The sequence below is a fragment of the Colossoma macropomum genome, unplaced genomic scaffold (genome assembly GCF_904425465.1).
Source record: "Colossoma macropomum unplaced genomic scaffold, Colossoma_macropomum, whole genome shotgun sequence".
Classification (NCBI taxonomy): Eukaryota; Metazoa; Chordata; class Actinopteri; order Characiformes; family Serrasalmidae; genus Colossoma; species Colossoma macropomum.
Window position 1 is genome coordinate 15,720,278 of NW_023494789.1, and position 16,795 is coordinate 15,737,072.

Sequence of the window (16,795 nt, forward strand, 5' to 3'; positions counted from 1 at the left end):
TTATGTCTAGAAAGCAGAAGCTTTCCTCATTATTCCTAAAGGTAGGAATAACAGTATGTTGAAGAATGTCAGTATTTGCTCTTTCTAGTGACTTTTACTGGACTCCATCAGTTTCATTAGGCTGTATGGCTCAGAGTATAATTGTGTTCACGGCTGAGGACTAAAAAACATCAGTCGCTTTGACTCAAAGCAGCAGGTTTTATGGTCATTGTCACTAATTTATCTTTGTAAGAAAAGAGATGCCATCCACTGACCCTTTCTGGCACTGATGAAAGCAGAGAAATCAGGTATCTAGAGTCATAACAGCGCCCTCTCCTGTCCAAAGACAGCAATAACAACAACAAAGATGCACATTGTAAACTATTATTACAACTCTTTCAGTCATATTGATAATACACGTCCATAACAGTGAAGCACATACTTTACTTCAAATGATCACAAAAAGCTGCACTTTTACAGTTTAATGGTTTTATCTTTACAAAAGAGGTAACACTGCAGATGTTCCTACAGACGCCATAAAAAAAATCTGAAAACAGTGTTTCATATAGTCATCTATATATTGAAAAGTACAAGTAATAATTAATATTAATAATTTTAATATAACAATAGCACAAATGACAATGACAACTGTAATAAAAGTGGATCGAAAGTGACATTTTAAGTAAATAACATTAAAGAATCAGGTAACAGAAACAAAATCAGCTGAAAGGTCCATTCTACTGTACGTCAAACACTTACAGTAAGTGCTATTTGTTTTAAGCTTTATAAAATACATCAACAAGCAGGAAGCATTTTTATTTCCTTCAAGGAAAAGTACTATAAAATAAGTTACAGTACAGTGAATTTGTCTAAACTGACTTTGTTCCCGTCTTCCAGCCTTACGTAAGCACAAACAATGAAATTTCAGAAGTACATTGTACAGGAGTAAAAAGATAATTTGTTCTCTTATAAAACAACCGTTTTCCCCTTTTCAACATTTGGGGAAAATCAGCCAAGATGTCAATAATTACACAAAATATTGGTGTACATGTGTGCATTAGTAAAACCACACACACAAACACACACACACGTACACACGCGCTCGGTCACACGCGCACACACACACACACACACTGTTTTGTACAGCTTTCCGCAGCTTTCTGTTGAAACTTGCATATTTATAACTTTCATTTTATTCTTTGTGCTGTAATAACTGCATGGTTGTTCTAATTACTTCATGGGCTTGGATACAAAAAATACAAATACTTCATATCTGATAGTATGGCGTCCAGGAGGGGAGTCACACGTCGTCGGCTGGCAGAGGGGGGATGTTGAACCTTGGTCTGGTGAAGAAAGCCATCTTCTCTCTGTCACAGAAACGGCTCAATGGTTACTCTCTCTGAGACACTAAATAACTCAATGTACAGGATTTCACTATCCACAGAACACGATAGAACAAATCATATGTAGGTTACCAAGAACTTTTAGAAGACATGCTAATCTCAGTATCCCAGTAATACAGAAATATCCTGTCCTGACAGATAAACGTTAGGATGATTTACTGAGAGCTGTAGCACTGGTGCTCACCTGAAGGTCTGCACGGGGAGCGGCTCTTTGTGGCTCTGGCCTCTCATCTGCAGCACTTCTTTAGAGGCCTTCCTCAACCTTCTCTCAGCAGCTTCCTCCTGCCTCTGCTCCTGTCTGGTCTGCTTCGCCTTAGAGAGAGGGCGGCAGGGAGAGAATAAGAGGCTCGGTTTTACCCCTGATTTGTCCCTTTCAACAAGTTTTAAAATCGGAAGCACATTTCCAGATCAGGAATTCAATTAGAAGTGACTGCTGGGGCAAAAGATCTATAAGCGTGAAGGGAAACAAGTTGATCAGAGTGACCGCAGACCTCCCAACATTTTCAAATCAATGTTGACTTTTATGGGTCAAAAGCATTTATTTACAAGTCCTGTAATGTGAAATGGTCAGTGACTGAGTGACACAGTTAATAGCCAGTGACAAAAAACTATGTTTAAAAAAATACTAAAGACTGATTTACACATCTGAGTCTCCATATCTGTGAACATGTGCACGTGTTATGCGAACGAAAAGGAAATTTTCACATTTTTTCCTCTCTCTCTCTGTAAGAATTACCACTCACTTCAGGTTTCTGTAATACAGGGTGATTCAAAAAGATTCATCCGAATTCAAAATGATTTATTTCACTTGTAAATCATTACAGAACAAATTATAAATGGTTTAAGTGAGCATGAAGTTTATTATGTAATTTTACAAGTGCTCAGTATGACCTCCTCCAGCTGCATGGACAACATCAATGCGATCATTCATCCTATACTCCATTCAGCATGTCGGGTGTCACTGTACTCGTGGCTCTTTCCGTGCGATTTCAGAGATCATCCAGTGTTGTGGAACCAACAACGAACGCTCTGAGCTGAACATCACGTTGCACAGTTATGACAGATTCACTCTTATTGAAGTGGAGAACGCAAAGCGCTTTCTGCTCAGGGGTTGCCATCTCCTTGCAGACTGAAGGGAGCCATCTTACGGTGACAGTCAGAAACTCTATGACCTCCTCTTTCAGTTGGTATGTGATTGGTTCCTAGGCGCCTCACGGTTGTAAAAATATGGCGCTTTGAAATCAGATGATTCTTTTTGAACACCCTGTATTTTGAAAACAGGTCAGAAATGTTATTGTAATACTGCACCTCTTTGACCAGCCGATCCTCAAACTATTCCATCTGATTTTGTGCTACTTGGGGTTAGGGTTCAGCAGGCACATACACAGATATTTTGAGGGGGCAGGTGCTCAAGAGGGGAAAAACGTGAATTGAACTAATTTATAGGATATTGCAGACACTTTTATCAAGACAGTCTAATTGTTGTTTCAGAGGAAAAGCAATCATAATGTTAAGAATTTACCCAAAAACTAGCTTACGCTTAATGTATAGCCCTGTTGACTCGCACGATGTGTAGCTACGCTTTTTGCAGGTGAGCACATTGTGGCCTCTGTAAGCTAAGCCTTCTCTGCATAACATTCTACTGACTCTACGCAGATGTGTATGTGCATCTTTTCAGAGGTATAAATGAGCCTTAAGAGATGTGTATGTACTCAATATATTTCAAGACAGCTGCCAGTTCAAAGCAAAACACTTACGTCCAAGCTCTTGCTGCAGAACAGCAACATGTCTTCCCAACCACATCCATGAACAGTTTCCATGCATTTTAGCTAAAAGGTTTATGTAAGCATAAAAGCACAAACAAGCCTAGTTCCAAGTCCAGTTCCAGCTTTGTGTCATGTGAAAATGTTGAGATTTGGGGTTTTGAGTAAAAAAGTTTTTACAAGTCATATAGTGTTTGACCAGGTTACTAAAAAGCAACTGAGTGGAAATAATAACTAATCAAAAATCAATATTCTATCAGCAGCCATAGTAGGACGGATGGACTACATATATCTGCGCTCATGGGCAGGTGGAACTCTGAGTCAATACCTGTCTCTGGGCCTCACGCAGGAGGGTGCGTAAGCGCTCGTCTCGCAGGACCCAGTGGGGCAGCTCTGTGGGGCCACGGGGGGTCGGCTCCTCCAGCCGCAGCTTCAATTCCCGCAGCGCCGTCAGCTCCTCACTCAGCTGCCTCTGCCGTGTCCGGCACGCCTGGAGGTCCAGCTCCAGATCTAGAGAGGTACGTGTGGGCTGCTCGGCCAGGGAGGAACGGTGAGGCTGCTGCATGTGAATCACAGAGAAAAAAAGCATTGAGAATTCACACATTAGGGGTGTAATGATAGACAAAATGTGCCGTATGTTAGTGTGATAATATTTTTATTTTTATTATAGCATTCCACATTATAAATGTAAATATTTAAAACAAATATTTAATAAGCTGTGCTTTGTAGATAGTATTTGCAAAATCCAGATAAAGCGTCAAGCGGAAATGTTGACTCTCGTCAGCAATAAACGCTGGCTCTGGCTTCCAAATCAAGATACCAGAAAAAGAAACCACTTTGATCAGAGGTGTTAATCAGTATCAAATCGATAAATTATCTTTGAGCCCCGATTATGTGTTACTGCCCGTCAAAACATATCCAGACGTCTATGATTACCTTGCAAATACTTCATCACCATACACGCTGCAGGAGCTAAAAGCATAGAAATCACTGGAATCATGTAATTAACATTGTTTAGTCTGTTGAAGGGTCCGTGATATTCTGTTTTTTTGTACCATAAACTACCATTAAATTTTGCTGTGGTCGCAAAAGTAAGTAATAGCTATGTATCTATGTTTGTTGGGGTTAAACACCGTTGACTTGGACCTCGTTTACACCTGCCCACTTCAAATGACTACTATGTGGATTGTTTACTGATAAGAATTTAGCCACATCAATTTACCCATGGTAGTCAAATTAGTCGGACTGAAATCTGATTGCTGTGTGGAACGGAACATGCCAATCCGCTAAAATAGGCGGCAACTAATCACCAGTTGTTTATATGTTCAGCCTCTTCTCTGGCAGTTTGTTTTGCACAGTCGTGTCTATCCATATTGCTATTAAGCATTTTGTTTCGTCTGGTCCCCAACCACATGCATCCTCCATGATTATCCTCCTCGCAGACACTGATCACCTGCCCACTGACAAACTGCATGGGGAGCAGTTTCAGTTGTACTGGAAGGGGTTTTAATTGTCGAATGCGTCTTGGAGAGATGGATGTGTTTATACTGCTATAACGTGGATCAAATGTGACTCAGACCACCTTCTAAAGTGGTTTGAACGATCGGATTTGTATTGATCATTTTAAATGCGTCTTGGGTGCGTTTACACTTGGCTTAGCCTCATCCATATATAATCCTGAAACTCAAGATGCATGAAATGACCATGTGTAAACAGGGTCTTGAGGTTAGTTTAAGTTCTGTGAGCCCTGCTAATGTTCTGGTGTTCACAGCATGCATTGTAAAGCTTGTGCTTTATAAGAGATCTAGGCATAAATAGTTAGATTGAAAAAGTCAGTCAATGTCATTTGTTCATCATGAACAACTGTCAGTTCTTGAACTGTTCAAGGGCAAAACTATAGAACTTATCCTTCACTTGACTGTTTACCTGTGACAAAATGATGAGAGCAAACTTTGGCACAGGAAGATGAAAGTTCTCCCTGATTATTCTCACCACTCAAAGAGTTCTCCCTTGCTGGCTCAGACAGCCGAGATACTAAAAATGCTTACATTCTGGTTTTTGTTGCTATTGTTACCAAAGTTTCTTTATTGTTTTGCTCCTAATAGGTCTTCTGGTGAGTTTAACTGCAGCCTTAATAATATCCACCTGGTTACCAAGAGGCTAGATTAACTGAATCAAAGTAGGAGTTTGTAAATAATTAAAAACTGGTCAATGTATGTGACTGTCAGACTACTTAGGCTTTTCAGATTTACAAGCATATGCAAAAGTCTGGGCTCCCCTGGTCTAACTACATGTTTTCACTGAAATCTGGAGTTCAAATAAGTATACAACCTCTACAGAGAATACACTTCAGCAAGTTTTAATATACAGTTACTGTTTATTGGCTGAATTTAACATATTGGGAAAAAACAAAAATGTGGCCTGGGCAAAGGTTCTATTTTCGAATGTCTCACCAAATAAATACAAATATGCTAAAAAATGTCATATTTATCTTTGTTCTCTGTAGTAATTTGATGGGAAATAAAGGAAAAAAAACTTTTTTTTTTACACAACTGCAATACATTAGATTTAGAGTAAATCACTGCAAACCAATGTAAAACTGGGAATATTGTGGAAAAATGTTCTTCGCTAAACTGTCAATAAACACATTTGTGCTTTGTATCGATTAATTGTGAAATTGCTTCCATACTGCAATGCACAAACAGCAAATACACTAATAATACCTGTGCTGATGGTTTGTAGTAATTGGGAGCCAAATGAATATCTTTCAGTGTCTTTTGCACACCTGTTTGTATCTCAGGGTTCTTCTTTCCAGAGTGTTTCTAATGAATGGCGACTTCTTTGGCAGAGTGGAGCTGTCACTGTCACTGCGGTACAGCTGAGAGAGAGAGAGAGAGAGAGAGAAAATGAGTTCAGAGAGCGGCATAGGCAGCTCTAGCGTATGTGCCTGATTAAGAAAGGAACGGCACTCACTCTGCAGACGTACTGGCTGCGGGCTCCTGGTGAGAACGTGTGCGAGCGGGCTAGCGTGCTGCTGCGCAGGAATGGAGGGGCGTGGCCCCAGCGCCCCGGCCGCTCCTTAGGCTGCATCCGTATCAGCTCTGTGTTGGTTGCCTTGTCAACCTGGGAGCATTTCAAGTGTGAGTGTGTTTCTAAAAAGTGGACAACACTTTAACCAGGATCAAGACCTGATTAATCCAGGTTGGGAAGCTATTTTTTAAAAACAACATGGCAAAGCAACATTAACAAGAACAATGGCCCTATAATCAGCTTTAAGTGCCTTCTAACTGCCCCAACCTGTTATATAATACTTATTCACTTTCTCCAGCAGCAAAGCCCCAAAGGAAGCTTCTCCGGGTCTCCATTTTTAACTGCATTTCTCTTTCACTTCTTTTTAATTATACGCCCTCTTAATACAGTGGAAAAAGATAGTAGTGAATGTTGGCTGAAAGACTTTTTAACCCCTACACTGACACACCTCCACCTTTGCATATTTCCGCGTTTTGCACATTCATTTTTTTTTGGACAGAACCATTAAATGGTACATATCCACAGATTTAGTGTAACCTCAGCTACTAAAATGTCATTGAATAAAAATTTCTACATGCTATATTTCTGAAATAACCCACAGAACAGCAAAAAACAAGCTCAATTCTTTTACACCCACCCCAAATTTCAAATCTCTGAATACTCTGACTGTGGTTCACAAACCAAAGCCAATCGAATGCAGAATGTGGACCACACATCACATCATAAATAAAGATGGTGGATTTAAACTGATTTGTGAACAAAACGAATAAACAAGCATGGTTTCTATAAAATTATGCTGTGGGTTCACTCAGGAAGTAAACGACCCACAACAACAAACTTGGACACTTTAAACATAGCATGGTATTCTGTCTCGTCAGTGAGATGACCAGTTCAAAAGGGTTAAAAACATAATTATGTAGGGCTGTTACCTTTTTAACAAGGGACCTGTCAGAATGGGGGACACAGTGCCCCCCGGTGGCTATACAGATTCCCTCAGCACACAAGCCTTCGGGACAAGGAGTGACGAACGCTGTGCTGTTACTGCAGCCGCTGTCCACAGACTCCGCCTGCCAGCTCCTGGAACAAGGTGAACACACTACATTACAGGAGTGAAGCTACAGATTTTTCTTTGATTATATGAGTGTTTATGTATCTAAATAAGATGCAAGACAGAGGCAGTGAAAGTGGAATATCAAATATTTAAACATACACAAATGTGCTTGCGCTTGTGTACCTCTCAGACACTGCCTCTCCCTGCTCCTCTTTCCTCTCCAGCTCCTCCTCACTCAGATCCAGCCCTCTCTTTACCTCCTCCAGTTGAGCCCCAACAGACACCTACAGAGTACGAGAGAGAGAGATGCAAAAAGACAGAAAGGCAGAAAAAGGCCAAAAAAGATAGAGGAAGAGAGATGCAGTTAAAGCAAGGGTGAGGGAGGGGGAGGGAGAGAGAGAGAGAGAGAGAGAGAGAGAGATAAGAGGGAGAGATAAATGGGTAGAGGCAGGAAAGTGAGAGTGGCAAGAACAAAAGTAATTTCGGCATACTGGAGCTATGAAAAAGCAAATAGGACATATTTAAGCTGTCAGCTGTGTGCTTACCTGGGTTGTGCCATGCTCTTCGTCTTCCTCCTCTTCCTCGTCCACACTGTGGCTGGGCTGGCAGAGGCTGCTGGGTTCAGCCCGGTGGTTCTCCGCACTGCTGGGGGTCTGTTGCAGCAGCTGTACACGGTGCCACTGGAACAGCATCTCTGTGCTGCCCGCACAGTCCACCAGTGACACCTGAACTGAGCCCTGACAGACACACACACACACACACACGTCATCAACAAGTATCAACAAACTCTCTGCACAATATGGATAAAATACCATATTGTGATTATACTTTGATTACTAATGATTTTCACTATTTATGATACGGCTTACACTATATAAATGTACTAGAGCACTGTTTGTCTCCCAACCTGGTCCTCAGGGCCCCCCAGATGGCCCACATTTTTCCTTCATCCCCATGAGTTGTGATTTAGGTTGGAGAAAAAAATGGGGCATCTGAGGGCCGCTGAGGACAGGAGTGGGAAACACTACACCAGTGAACCACTGACATGATGTGGTGAAAGACTAGCCTGTGTACACTGGTCAAAATTATTGATGTCTGTCCTGTTAGAGGGCTCGATTTGCATATCGTAGTCTCTGTCAATATTAGTGTTGCAAAGGTTAATAATACAACGACAGTTAACAAACAACGTATTGCACAGTTCTACCCCGTAAGGCCCCAGGACTGCAGTACCACAGTAATGCTGTATTCAACGTTAGGTTTAACTAATGAGCTGAAACAGGTGTGTTGGAGCTCAGAAAACAAAATGTACATTGCTGTGGAACTTCAGGAGTGGAGTTTGAGGACCTGCCTTCCTTCAGATTATCTCTAAAATCACTTCTAGCTGGTAGCATGGCCTACATGTTATTCCTAGAGTTCAGTAAAAGGCCTCCGTGTGTGTAAACTGGGTCTCACCAGCAGCTCTTCATGGCCAAGGGGTCCCAGGGTGCAGAGCTGCAGGTGCAGGGCATGGGAACTGGCGCCCCCTGTAGGCAGTGGGATCTGGAAGCCCTCATTAAAGCTGAGCGCTGAACGCGGCTCCTGGGCCTTACAACAGTAGTATGTGCACGGCCGGCTGGAGTCCATGGGCAGCACGTTTACCTTCACAAAGCTGAGACACACACACAAACAGTCAGCCAGGGCAATAAACAACCTCAACAAATGCCTGCTGTTTCAACTAGGCATTTAAATGATCATTAAAAATAACAGATGCATGCAGCAGCAACTGACTTACACTTTGTAGCCGTCTCTCACAGTGGCCTTGCTCAGATTTCTCATCTGAAGCACATGCAGCAGTAGAGACATGGAGGTTGAATCATACCTGTAGAAAGGCAGAGTCTGATCAAGAACAACACAAATTCTCAACAGAGCCAATGGCACTAAATTTCAGTGAAAACTAGAGACGGGACTACGGCACTTTTTCTGCATGATACAGATATTGAAACCTTGAGCATATATGCCAGTACTGATTTGATACTTCCTGTATAAAAAGTTTTTAATTGAAGTATCTCACTTAAGATGATCTAAAAGAAGGCTATCATGCCCAAACTACTCAAACACTAATATCTATTCACACTCTATTTCACTGGAAGAAACACACAGCTAACATCACATAATGTGAGTGTGTGCTACTTCAGAATAAATATGTTACATTTTCTGCTGATATCAGGCCTGTATCAGTACCTGGTATTGAATCTATTGCTTGCCATCTTTAGTTGGAATAGCCAGGCTAAACAGTACTGAGTAAAAACAGTGATGGAAACAAAGATGGAAATAATAAGAGGGGGAGAGCAAGAGCAAGTAAGCGAGAAGGGAGAGACAGAGAGACAGACAAACAGACTTACAGGAGTCCGAGCTGGACCTGAGGGGGTTCGGGAGCGCTGATGGCGTCTCGGGTAAACATCACCTCTTCCACCTCCTCTGTCCTGCTGTGAGGATCAATTTAGCAAGAGTATCAGCGTATAGACACCAGACTAAGACTTGCTGTTCTCATGCTTTATTCTTAACACACTATAATGAGACAAAGAAGAGTTTAAATAGACCCATTATTTCTATCTATCCTAATAAACAGAGGCTATAGATAATCTGGGTTTTGTTCAGTCTGAGGAACAGAGAAAGTCATGCAAGGCATGAACAAGGCTTGAGTTGCTAAACCAGTTAAATCATGTTAGCAGATTGTGGCTAGTAAGGGAAAGGTTGCAGCAGTGGCAGAGTACTCCAGTTCTGCTGAGAAACCATAAATGTGTTCTCAGAATTAGTGTTCTGGGCCAAACAGCACAGGAACATGGAGAAACAGAATGCGAAGTACATTTGTGTGCTGTGCTCCTCATTCTTCCTCTACAAAGGCACTTCTCATATGTATGTAGAAACTAATTATAACGTATTTTCTAATTTTAGTTAAAGGCTATCAAATAGTGCTATATGTGCTTTATGAATTGCCCTGCAGTGCATATGTGTGTAAAGATTGGCTGGATGCTCTAACCTCCTGCTCCAGGCCTCAAACACGCCGCTGTCTGTGGCCAACACATCCTCACTCACACCAGCAGACACGCGGCGAGCTCTCCGACCACTTCGATTAACACCATTAGAGCGCAGGGTCACTCCTGGAAAGAGAAAGAGAAAGAGAGAGAGAGAGAGAGAGAGAGAGAGAGAGAGAGAGAGAGAGACACACAAAGAGAGAGACAGAAAGAGCAAGAGAGTGTGAGAGCGAGAGAGACAGAAAGTGAGTGCAGAAAAGAAAGAGCAAGAGAGAGAGAGTGCGAGAGAGCAAGAGAAAAAGAGCACAAAAGAGAGAGAGAGAGCATGAGAGAGATACAGAGAATATTAACCTAAATTCACTATGACGTAAATCGCTTACATTGTAATTTTGATTTGATTACAGTTCTTTAGGAAACAATTCAGTGCATCACGAAACCTCAAATTTTACCAGGATTAATTTAGATTAATTTAGCATGATACACAAATGTGACTGTGTATATATGTAAGACGTCTATAATATATAATACAGTGAAATAAAAAGACAATTTTAAAAACAAATTGAAAATTTTAAATGCCTTTTTATTTTACTGAACAGAAAACTTTCCTGAATATTAAGATAATTGATTACTAAAGCAATAAGCAAGGGTGGGTGGTGTCCAAAAACCATCTTACTGCTTTTATGACACAACAACATAAAATATAATGCAATACACCAATGTTCAATAAATATTCATTTAATGTATTATTAATCATAATCTCAAAAAATAATTATTTCACCAAGAAATACAGTTCATAAAAAAATGGACCACTGAATGAGGACAAGAGCTTTCAGTCACCCATCATTGTATACTGCAGTCATGCTCCCTGTCATAATCACAAATGTATCTCAGTGTTTAATTCTGAAACCTTCGACTTCTAATTAGCCTTTTCTTATGAAATTACTGCTGCTAGCACCTCTGTGCGATTTCCAATGTTGTGTAGCGCTGAGCTAACCATGACACACGCATTCATTTTTCCACACTGCTTTTAATACTACTAATGGCTACAAAAAAATCTACAGCCATTTGAAGCCTGTAAGACACTTTTTTTACATATTCTTTATTTTAACATATTTAACATTATCGTTTGTAAGTTGCAGGGTATGTTAAGTAATGTTTCAGGTCATTCATGTACATGCTGATGCCTGGTCCCAACTGTCAAGGGGCTCAGTGGTCCATGCCTTTGTGCAAGTAAGATTTTAGGACATGGACTACCCACTATAACACTTCAAAACGGACTTGAATTGCCACTTTCAAATCAATACATCACAACTGCACACTTGCGAAAATGTTAATATTTGTTTTGGAATGATCTTTCTTACCTGTAGAACTGTATGGTGTTTGGACTCCACCGTCTCTATGGCCCTTGCCCTCCAGAAGGTGAGCTGTAGAGGAGCCTCCTGTTTCACCTTCCACAGAAAGGGGAGCTTGCTGCTGGGCTTGAGTCTGGCCTCGGAGCCCCTCCAGCACCATCCCCCGGCCAGCCAATTCCATGTACTCCTCGGTCATCTGGGTGAGGGGGCAGTCCTGTGGGCCTGAGTGGTAGGGGGTGTCCATGGGGGAGCTGGGAGGGGAGAGCGAGGAGAGCGAAGAGCGGGAGGAGAGAGAGGTGAGCGACTGCGGAGCGTCGTGGGCACGTTTGGGGACGAACGCAGAAGTGTCTCTGCTTGGGGCCTCCACAGGCAGCAGGTAGCGGAAGGAGGGGTCCGGGACATCCACACAGCCTTCTTGCCGCTCATACTGGGGCAGACCATAGATGTCTGTAAAGCTGACGGAGCTCAGAGAACCGCGGCTAGACGCTAAAGAGCCTCGGCTAGAGGCTAGAGAGCCTCGGCTGCTGCTGGACGACACGGTCAGCGAACTGGCTGAGAGACTAAGGAAAGAGAGAGGAGTTAAGTAGGGCTATGAGAAGGAAGAGTTCCAGAAAAAACTTCATTTACTCTTTACCTCAAATAATAGTGGCTTAGTTTAGACATCATTATGTTTTACACTGGAATTACATGGCTATTATAGCTGCAAGCAATAAAAGCTTATGTACACCATTAGCATCACACAAAAGATCAGAGAGATGAGAGATGTTCACAACTGCAGTCTAAGTCGAGTCTTGAATCTTTAGTAGTGACTTTTAGTTGTGTCTCGTTTTCAGTTGCATGCATTGCACTGCACCAAAGTACATTCTTACTAAAAACCTGTCAGGTGCAATAACTAATCCAGATGAAATTTAAGCAAGTTTTAAAAGAATCTGATCTGTAACTTATTAAAACGTGCTATCCAAACCAGAGAACCTGTAGGGAGGAGAATTACCACTCTGTAATGTCTTCCGGGTTTCTCAAACACTAGAGGGCGCTCCCGGACGAGTCCAAAATGAATGGGTTAAGATGGAGCATTTGAGCAAAATCATAGTTTATAAATGCTTAAACATTTTCAATGTAAATGAATACATTTATTTCCTGCACACTAAATAGCCTAAACCATTTTAACACTGATGTTATATTTTTTAAAAGCTTTTGAACTCGAGTTCTAGAAATTTAAAGCAGTGCCTCATATACGTCCATGACGTCAGTGAGTGCGAACAGCCAATGAGCTGCTCCGCTCACTAACAAATTAACACTCAGTAGCAGTAATAGTAGCGTCTTGCTGGCTAAAACCCATTTGCTGTAGAAAAAAGGAAAAATTATAGTTTTAAATACATCATTCTACTATCTAAAATTAAGGGAAAGTTCTGGGCGAGTGATTAGAAACTATTTTAACGTTTCTTTTTTAGCCGCTGAGCTCCATTTACCCCCATTCATTGAGGACTCGCTCACGGGTGCCCTCTCGCATTTTGCAGTCAAGTTTTTGACATAACAGGAGAAAGTGGAAGTGGTCAGGCTCCTCATAAACCAGCTCTGTCTAAACTACATGCCAGCAAAAAGCTGTTTTGTCTCTTTCTTTAAACATCGTATTCACTGTTAGTGCTTTGTTCTGTCCATTAGATCAGCAAGCTTTTTTCTATAATGAAAGACTTGGTATCTGAAACTGTATTAAACCTGATGTTGCCATGAACTGCAAGAGAACAGCACTGCAGTAATGACCATAAGAACTGACCTACACAAAAGTGGACCACCAAGTTAAATACTAGATCCAAAACTGGAACTGAGCAATGAGGCTTGTAATGTGAACAGTCTTTGTTGTACTTTTGTCCATTTTTATAGCTCACTGTATTGTCATACAGTGTCAGAAACTAAATAATTCAGTCTATATGTAATTACTTAACAACTCACTGTAACTGATAGAAGCGTGTGATGATCTAAACATACAGTTTGCACAATGGTGTGGTATACATAAGCTCCCATTACTTGTTAGCTGAATAACATGTCTTTACTTATCAACTACATTTGGGGTTAAGGAAAAATTACGTAAATTATTGCTGCACATTTATGACTAAGCACATTGCTTTTTGAAAGGTATATATTCTATATATTTGTGTTCTATATGTAAAGCTATAATGTACCTCTTGAGCTGAGAGTGTAGATAGGTGGTGATGCGGGTGGCCTCCTCCAGCTGTCGCAGCAACACATTCCTCTTCTCCTGCTGCAGTATCCTACACCACGCAGACACGTACAGTATCATACAAAAGTCTTCAGCAGCCAAGAAAATTCTTTGAACGTATTTATCTCAGTAGTAAATGTGATTTTTCTGAGTAAAACACTATACAACATTAAATAAATGCAGATAAACAGTGAAATGTAACAAGAATTTAATGTTTTTTAAAAACAGTTCTTAATATTTTGGTTAGAAGAAGCAGGTATTGGATTTAAATGTAAATATTTATCCACAACATGGAGAGGTTGGGAAATGGCTAAGCTAACACACTAAGAGACACCTAATCACAATGTATCATTTATTGGTATTTAGTCTAATGTAGTGTCTTTTAAACAAATAAATTCCCCAGATAAATAGCTCTATCCCCCTCCAGATGCCTAATACTATTGCATAGCACTGTATAATATCAATACTGTATGAAATACTGCATTTAGACAGTAAAGACCTATATATGATGTGTAACCAACAAATAAATACATTAAAAATAATTCAAAGAAATTGTAGAATTATTAAGTGCTTTTGTTTTTAAGACATGCCCATTCCATAATCAACTAGCTTTGCTGACTAATGACACAGCACATGACACATATGGCTTCACTTTTTATCATAAGAACAGAAGTTGTTAACACAGTCTGTAAAGCACAGAACTTCGGTGGTCTGAATTCAGATTAAAGCTTTGAGGCACTGCACTGGCTCCTTGTGTGGCCAATATCTCTTTGTCGTATCTCTGGAGTATCATTCTTCATAATGAGCGGCCAGTAGTGCCTTACTAAACTGTCTCTGCTCCCAGTAGGGGGATGAGGGACCCTTATTTACTTGAAAGTATCTATGCTAAACCACCATGGCTGTAGTATTCTGATACACAATGAAACTACCACGATGATGTTTTGGAATGCAGTGTCAACAGCTTACTGCCATTGCAATTCTGTGCCCTATTGCTGATAACACCCTTTTCACTCCTGCCATTGTGGTGCCCAGATTTTTTTAGCTACAAGCAGCAGTTGGCCACCATACAATTCAACAAAATCTGCAAACCGGGACATTCCTGTGACTGCACCATTATACAGGAGCATCTTGCTACATCTTAAATGGTAGCTAGTAGCTAGTAATGAGTCCTGTCACCACCTTGTTGGAGTCCAAAACTACTCTTTGTTTTTGTAGCATAAATGTTCTTCCAGAAACAGAAGCAGTGTAGTTAGTGTACTGACACAGTCTACACTTACAGCAGATGCTTCTTATCCATAGTAACTTACAGAGCTGTTCTGTCATCTACTTGGAAAGTATTCTTAAGTTAGTGTAAATAGGCTGGATTTGGACGATACCTTTGAGCTGATACTGAAATAGCATTTTTATGCTTGCACAAGAACAAGACAAGTCTTCAGTCTACATGCAGTAGTACTGAGTGCTGACCTTTGGTTGGCCCCCTGACTCTGTGTGCTCTGGGCTTTCTGCACCTCCTCCTCCAGCTTGCGCCTCTCCTCGTCTAACTGGAGGAAGAGCTCTGGGGGGTGCTGCTGCTGGCAGAGCAACGTGAGCTCCTGCAGGAGTGCCTCCTTCTCCCTCAGCAGCTGCAGACAGTCTCGGTCTCGGTCAGCCTCAGCACGCCCCGACCAGCTCTCACTGTCCAACTGGGCCAGCTGGTGCTGAATACTGGACACTCTGTGGGAATGAGATATAGAGGGAGAGAATTGAGAGAGAGAGAGAAAAACAAATTTGTATAAAAATCTGTGCATTTGTGAGAGTTTATGGGTATAATATGTATACACTCAAAAAAAAGTTCACTCTTTTTCTTCAATATTATTCAACACACAATATATCCTCACTATTAATATGAAGCAATCCCTCCAAGAATTTGCAACCAACCCTTGCAATATGTGCAGTGGCTTGTGATTTTGTCTAATCATCAAATTATTTTTGCACTAGATGTGTAAACTGTATAAGTGATCTCACAATTATTGTAATGCTACAATATGTAAGTTTTGGGAATTTGGAGACCTCTCTTGTGTAAATGTGGAATTGCATGCAACATGCCGAAGTAAACTTTGTAACGTTGGTTGTGCTTCGGAGAATGAATCTGATGTTCACAAGTGTGTTGAATAAGTATTCAAAGAGAACTTAGTCAAAACCTGAAAAAGGGCATGTCTTCCAGGGATGCAAGTGAATTATATACCATTGTTATCATATCTCCATCAGTGTAATGTTGATTTTGTATTTGAGACCTAAATAGCAAGCCAGAGTTTCTTTTAGAGCCTGTGCATGTGACATTAATTCATAAAGACATTTAATATGGCCCAAAAAACTCCAGAGAAATCTGACCCGACCCCTCTGTCTTTTCAATTATTATTTCAGGCTTTAAAGTGTGACTTGCAGCAGTGCACACATGCCATATTTTTTTCCCCCTCCTGGCTCAGTAATGCTACTTCTTTCATTCACCTTTTGTGCTACAGGCCAGGAAGCCATGGATAACACAGAAATGATTTGTCAACAAATATTTTAGACAACCAACTGGCAAACATTTTACACTGAAAAAGGGTACAGACTTAGTATATCGTGCAACACTGTTGTAGACAACACACAAACCTGATGACTGTCACTTTTATGTCATGACATCAATTTTTACACTTTTATGGATTTTGCACTGTGTTCAAGTTTCAAAGAACATCTAAATCTAGTTCAGCAGTGGGCCTGTGAGATAGGGCGATACAATCAGATACAGGAAATGACTGACAAGTAACCACACGACAATGCTTCAGAAGCTGCCATGTTGTGAAAGAGGTCTGAAAGAGGACTAGTTTTACACAGCTAGTTAAATACTAGTAAACAACACACACACACAAATGCACATGTAGTTCCCTTTTGAATTAATAAGCCATTAAGCTACAGTAGAACAACTCCCCACTGTCACGGCAACATACAGTCTGAGGGAAATTC

The 16,795-nt window shown here is 40.9% G+C and overlaps 1 protein-coding gene across 2 annotated transcripts in view; it reads right to left on the reverse strand.

Annotated features, from left to right (window-relative positions):
* Nucleotides 1–446: 446 nt before the first annotated feature.
* wwc3 (WWC family member 3) overlaps nucleotides 447–16,795 on the reverse strand; it is a 62,618-nt gene continuing 46,269 nt past the window's right edge. Inside the window, exons 9-23 of one of the 2 annotated variants that reach the window (XM_036570264.1) lie at nucleotides 15,275–15,523; nucleotides 13,773–13,862; nucleotides 11,602–12,152; nucleotides 10,246–10,366; nucleotides 9,608–9,688; nucleotides 8,998–9,084; nucleotides 8,679–8,874; nucleotides 7,772–7,963; nucleotides 7,410–7,510; nucleotides 7,105–7,252; nucleotides 6,119–6,268; nucleotides 5,931–6,023; nucleotides 3,474–3,704; nucleotides 1,567–1,694; nucleotides 447–1,346 (exon numbers count right to left, since the gene is read on the reverse strand). In XM_036570264.1, coding sequence (XP_036426157.1) covers nucleotides 1,280–1,346; nucleotides 1,567–1,694; nucleotides 3,474–3,704; nucleotides 5,931–6,023; nucleotides 6,119–6,268; nucleotides 7,105–7,252; nucleotides 7,410–7,510; nucleotides 7,772–7,963; nucleotides 8,679–8,874; nucleotides 8,998–9,084; nucleotides 9,608–9,688; nucleotides 10,246–10,366; nucleotides 11,602–12,152; nucleotides 13,773–13,862; nucleotides 15,275–15,523 — 2,485 coding nt within the window. In that variant the 3' untranslated portion in view covers nucleotides 447–1,279. Of the gene's footprint in view, nucleotides 1,347–1,566; nucleotides 1,695–3,473; nucleotides 3,705–5,930; nucleotides 6,024–6,118; nucleotides 6,269–7,104; nucleotides 7,253–7,409; nucleotides 7,511–7,771; nucleotides 7,964–8,678; nucleotides 8,875–8,997; nucleotides 9,085–9,607; nucleotides 9,692–10,245; nucleotides 10,367–11,601; nucleotides 12,153–13,772; nucleotides 13,863–15,274; nucleotides 15,524–16,795 lie in introns of both variants that reach the window. The other variant, XM_036570263.1, reaches the window with a different exon arrangement.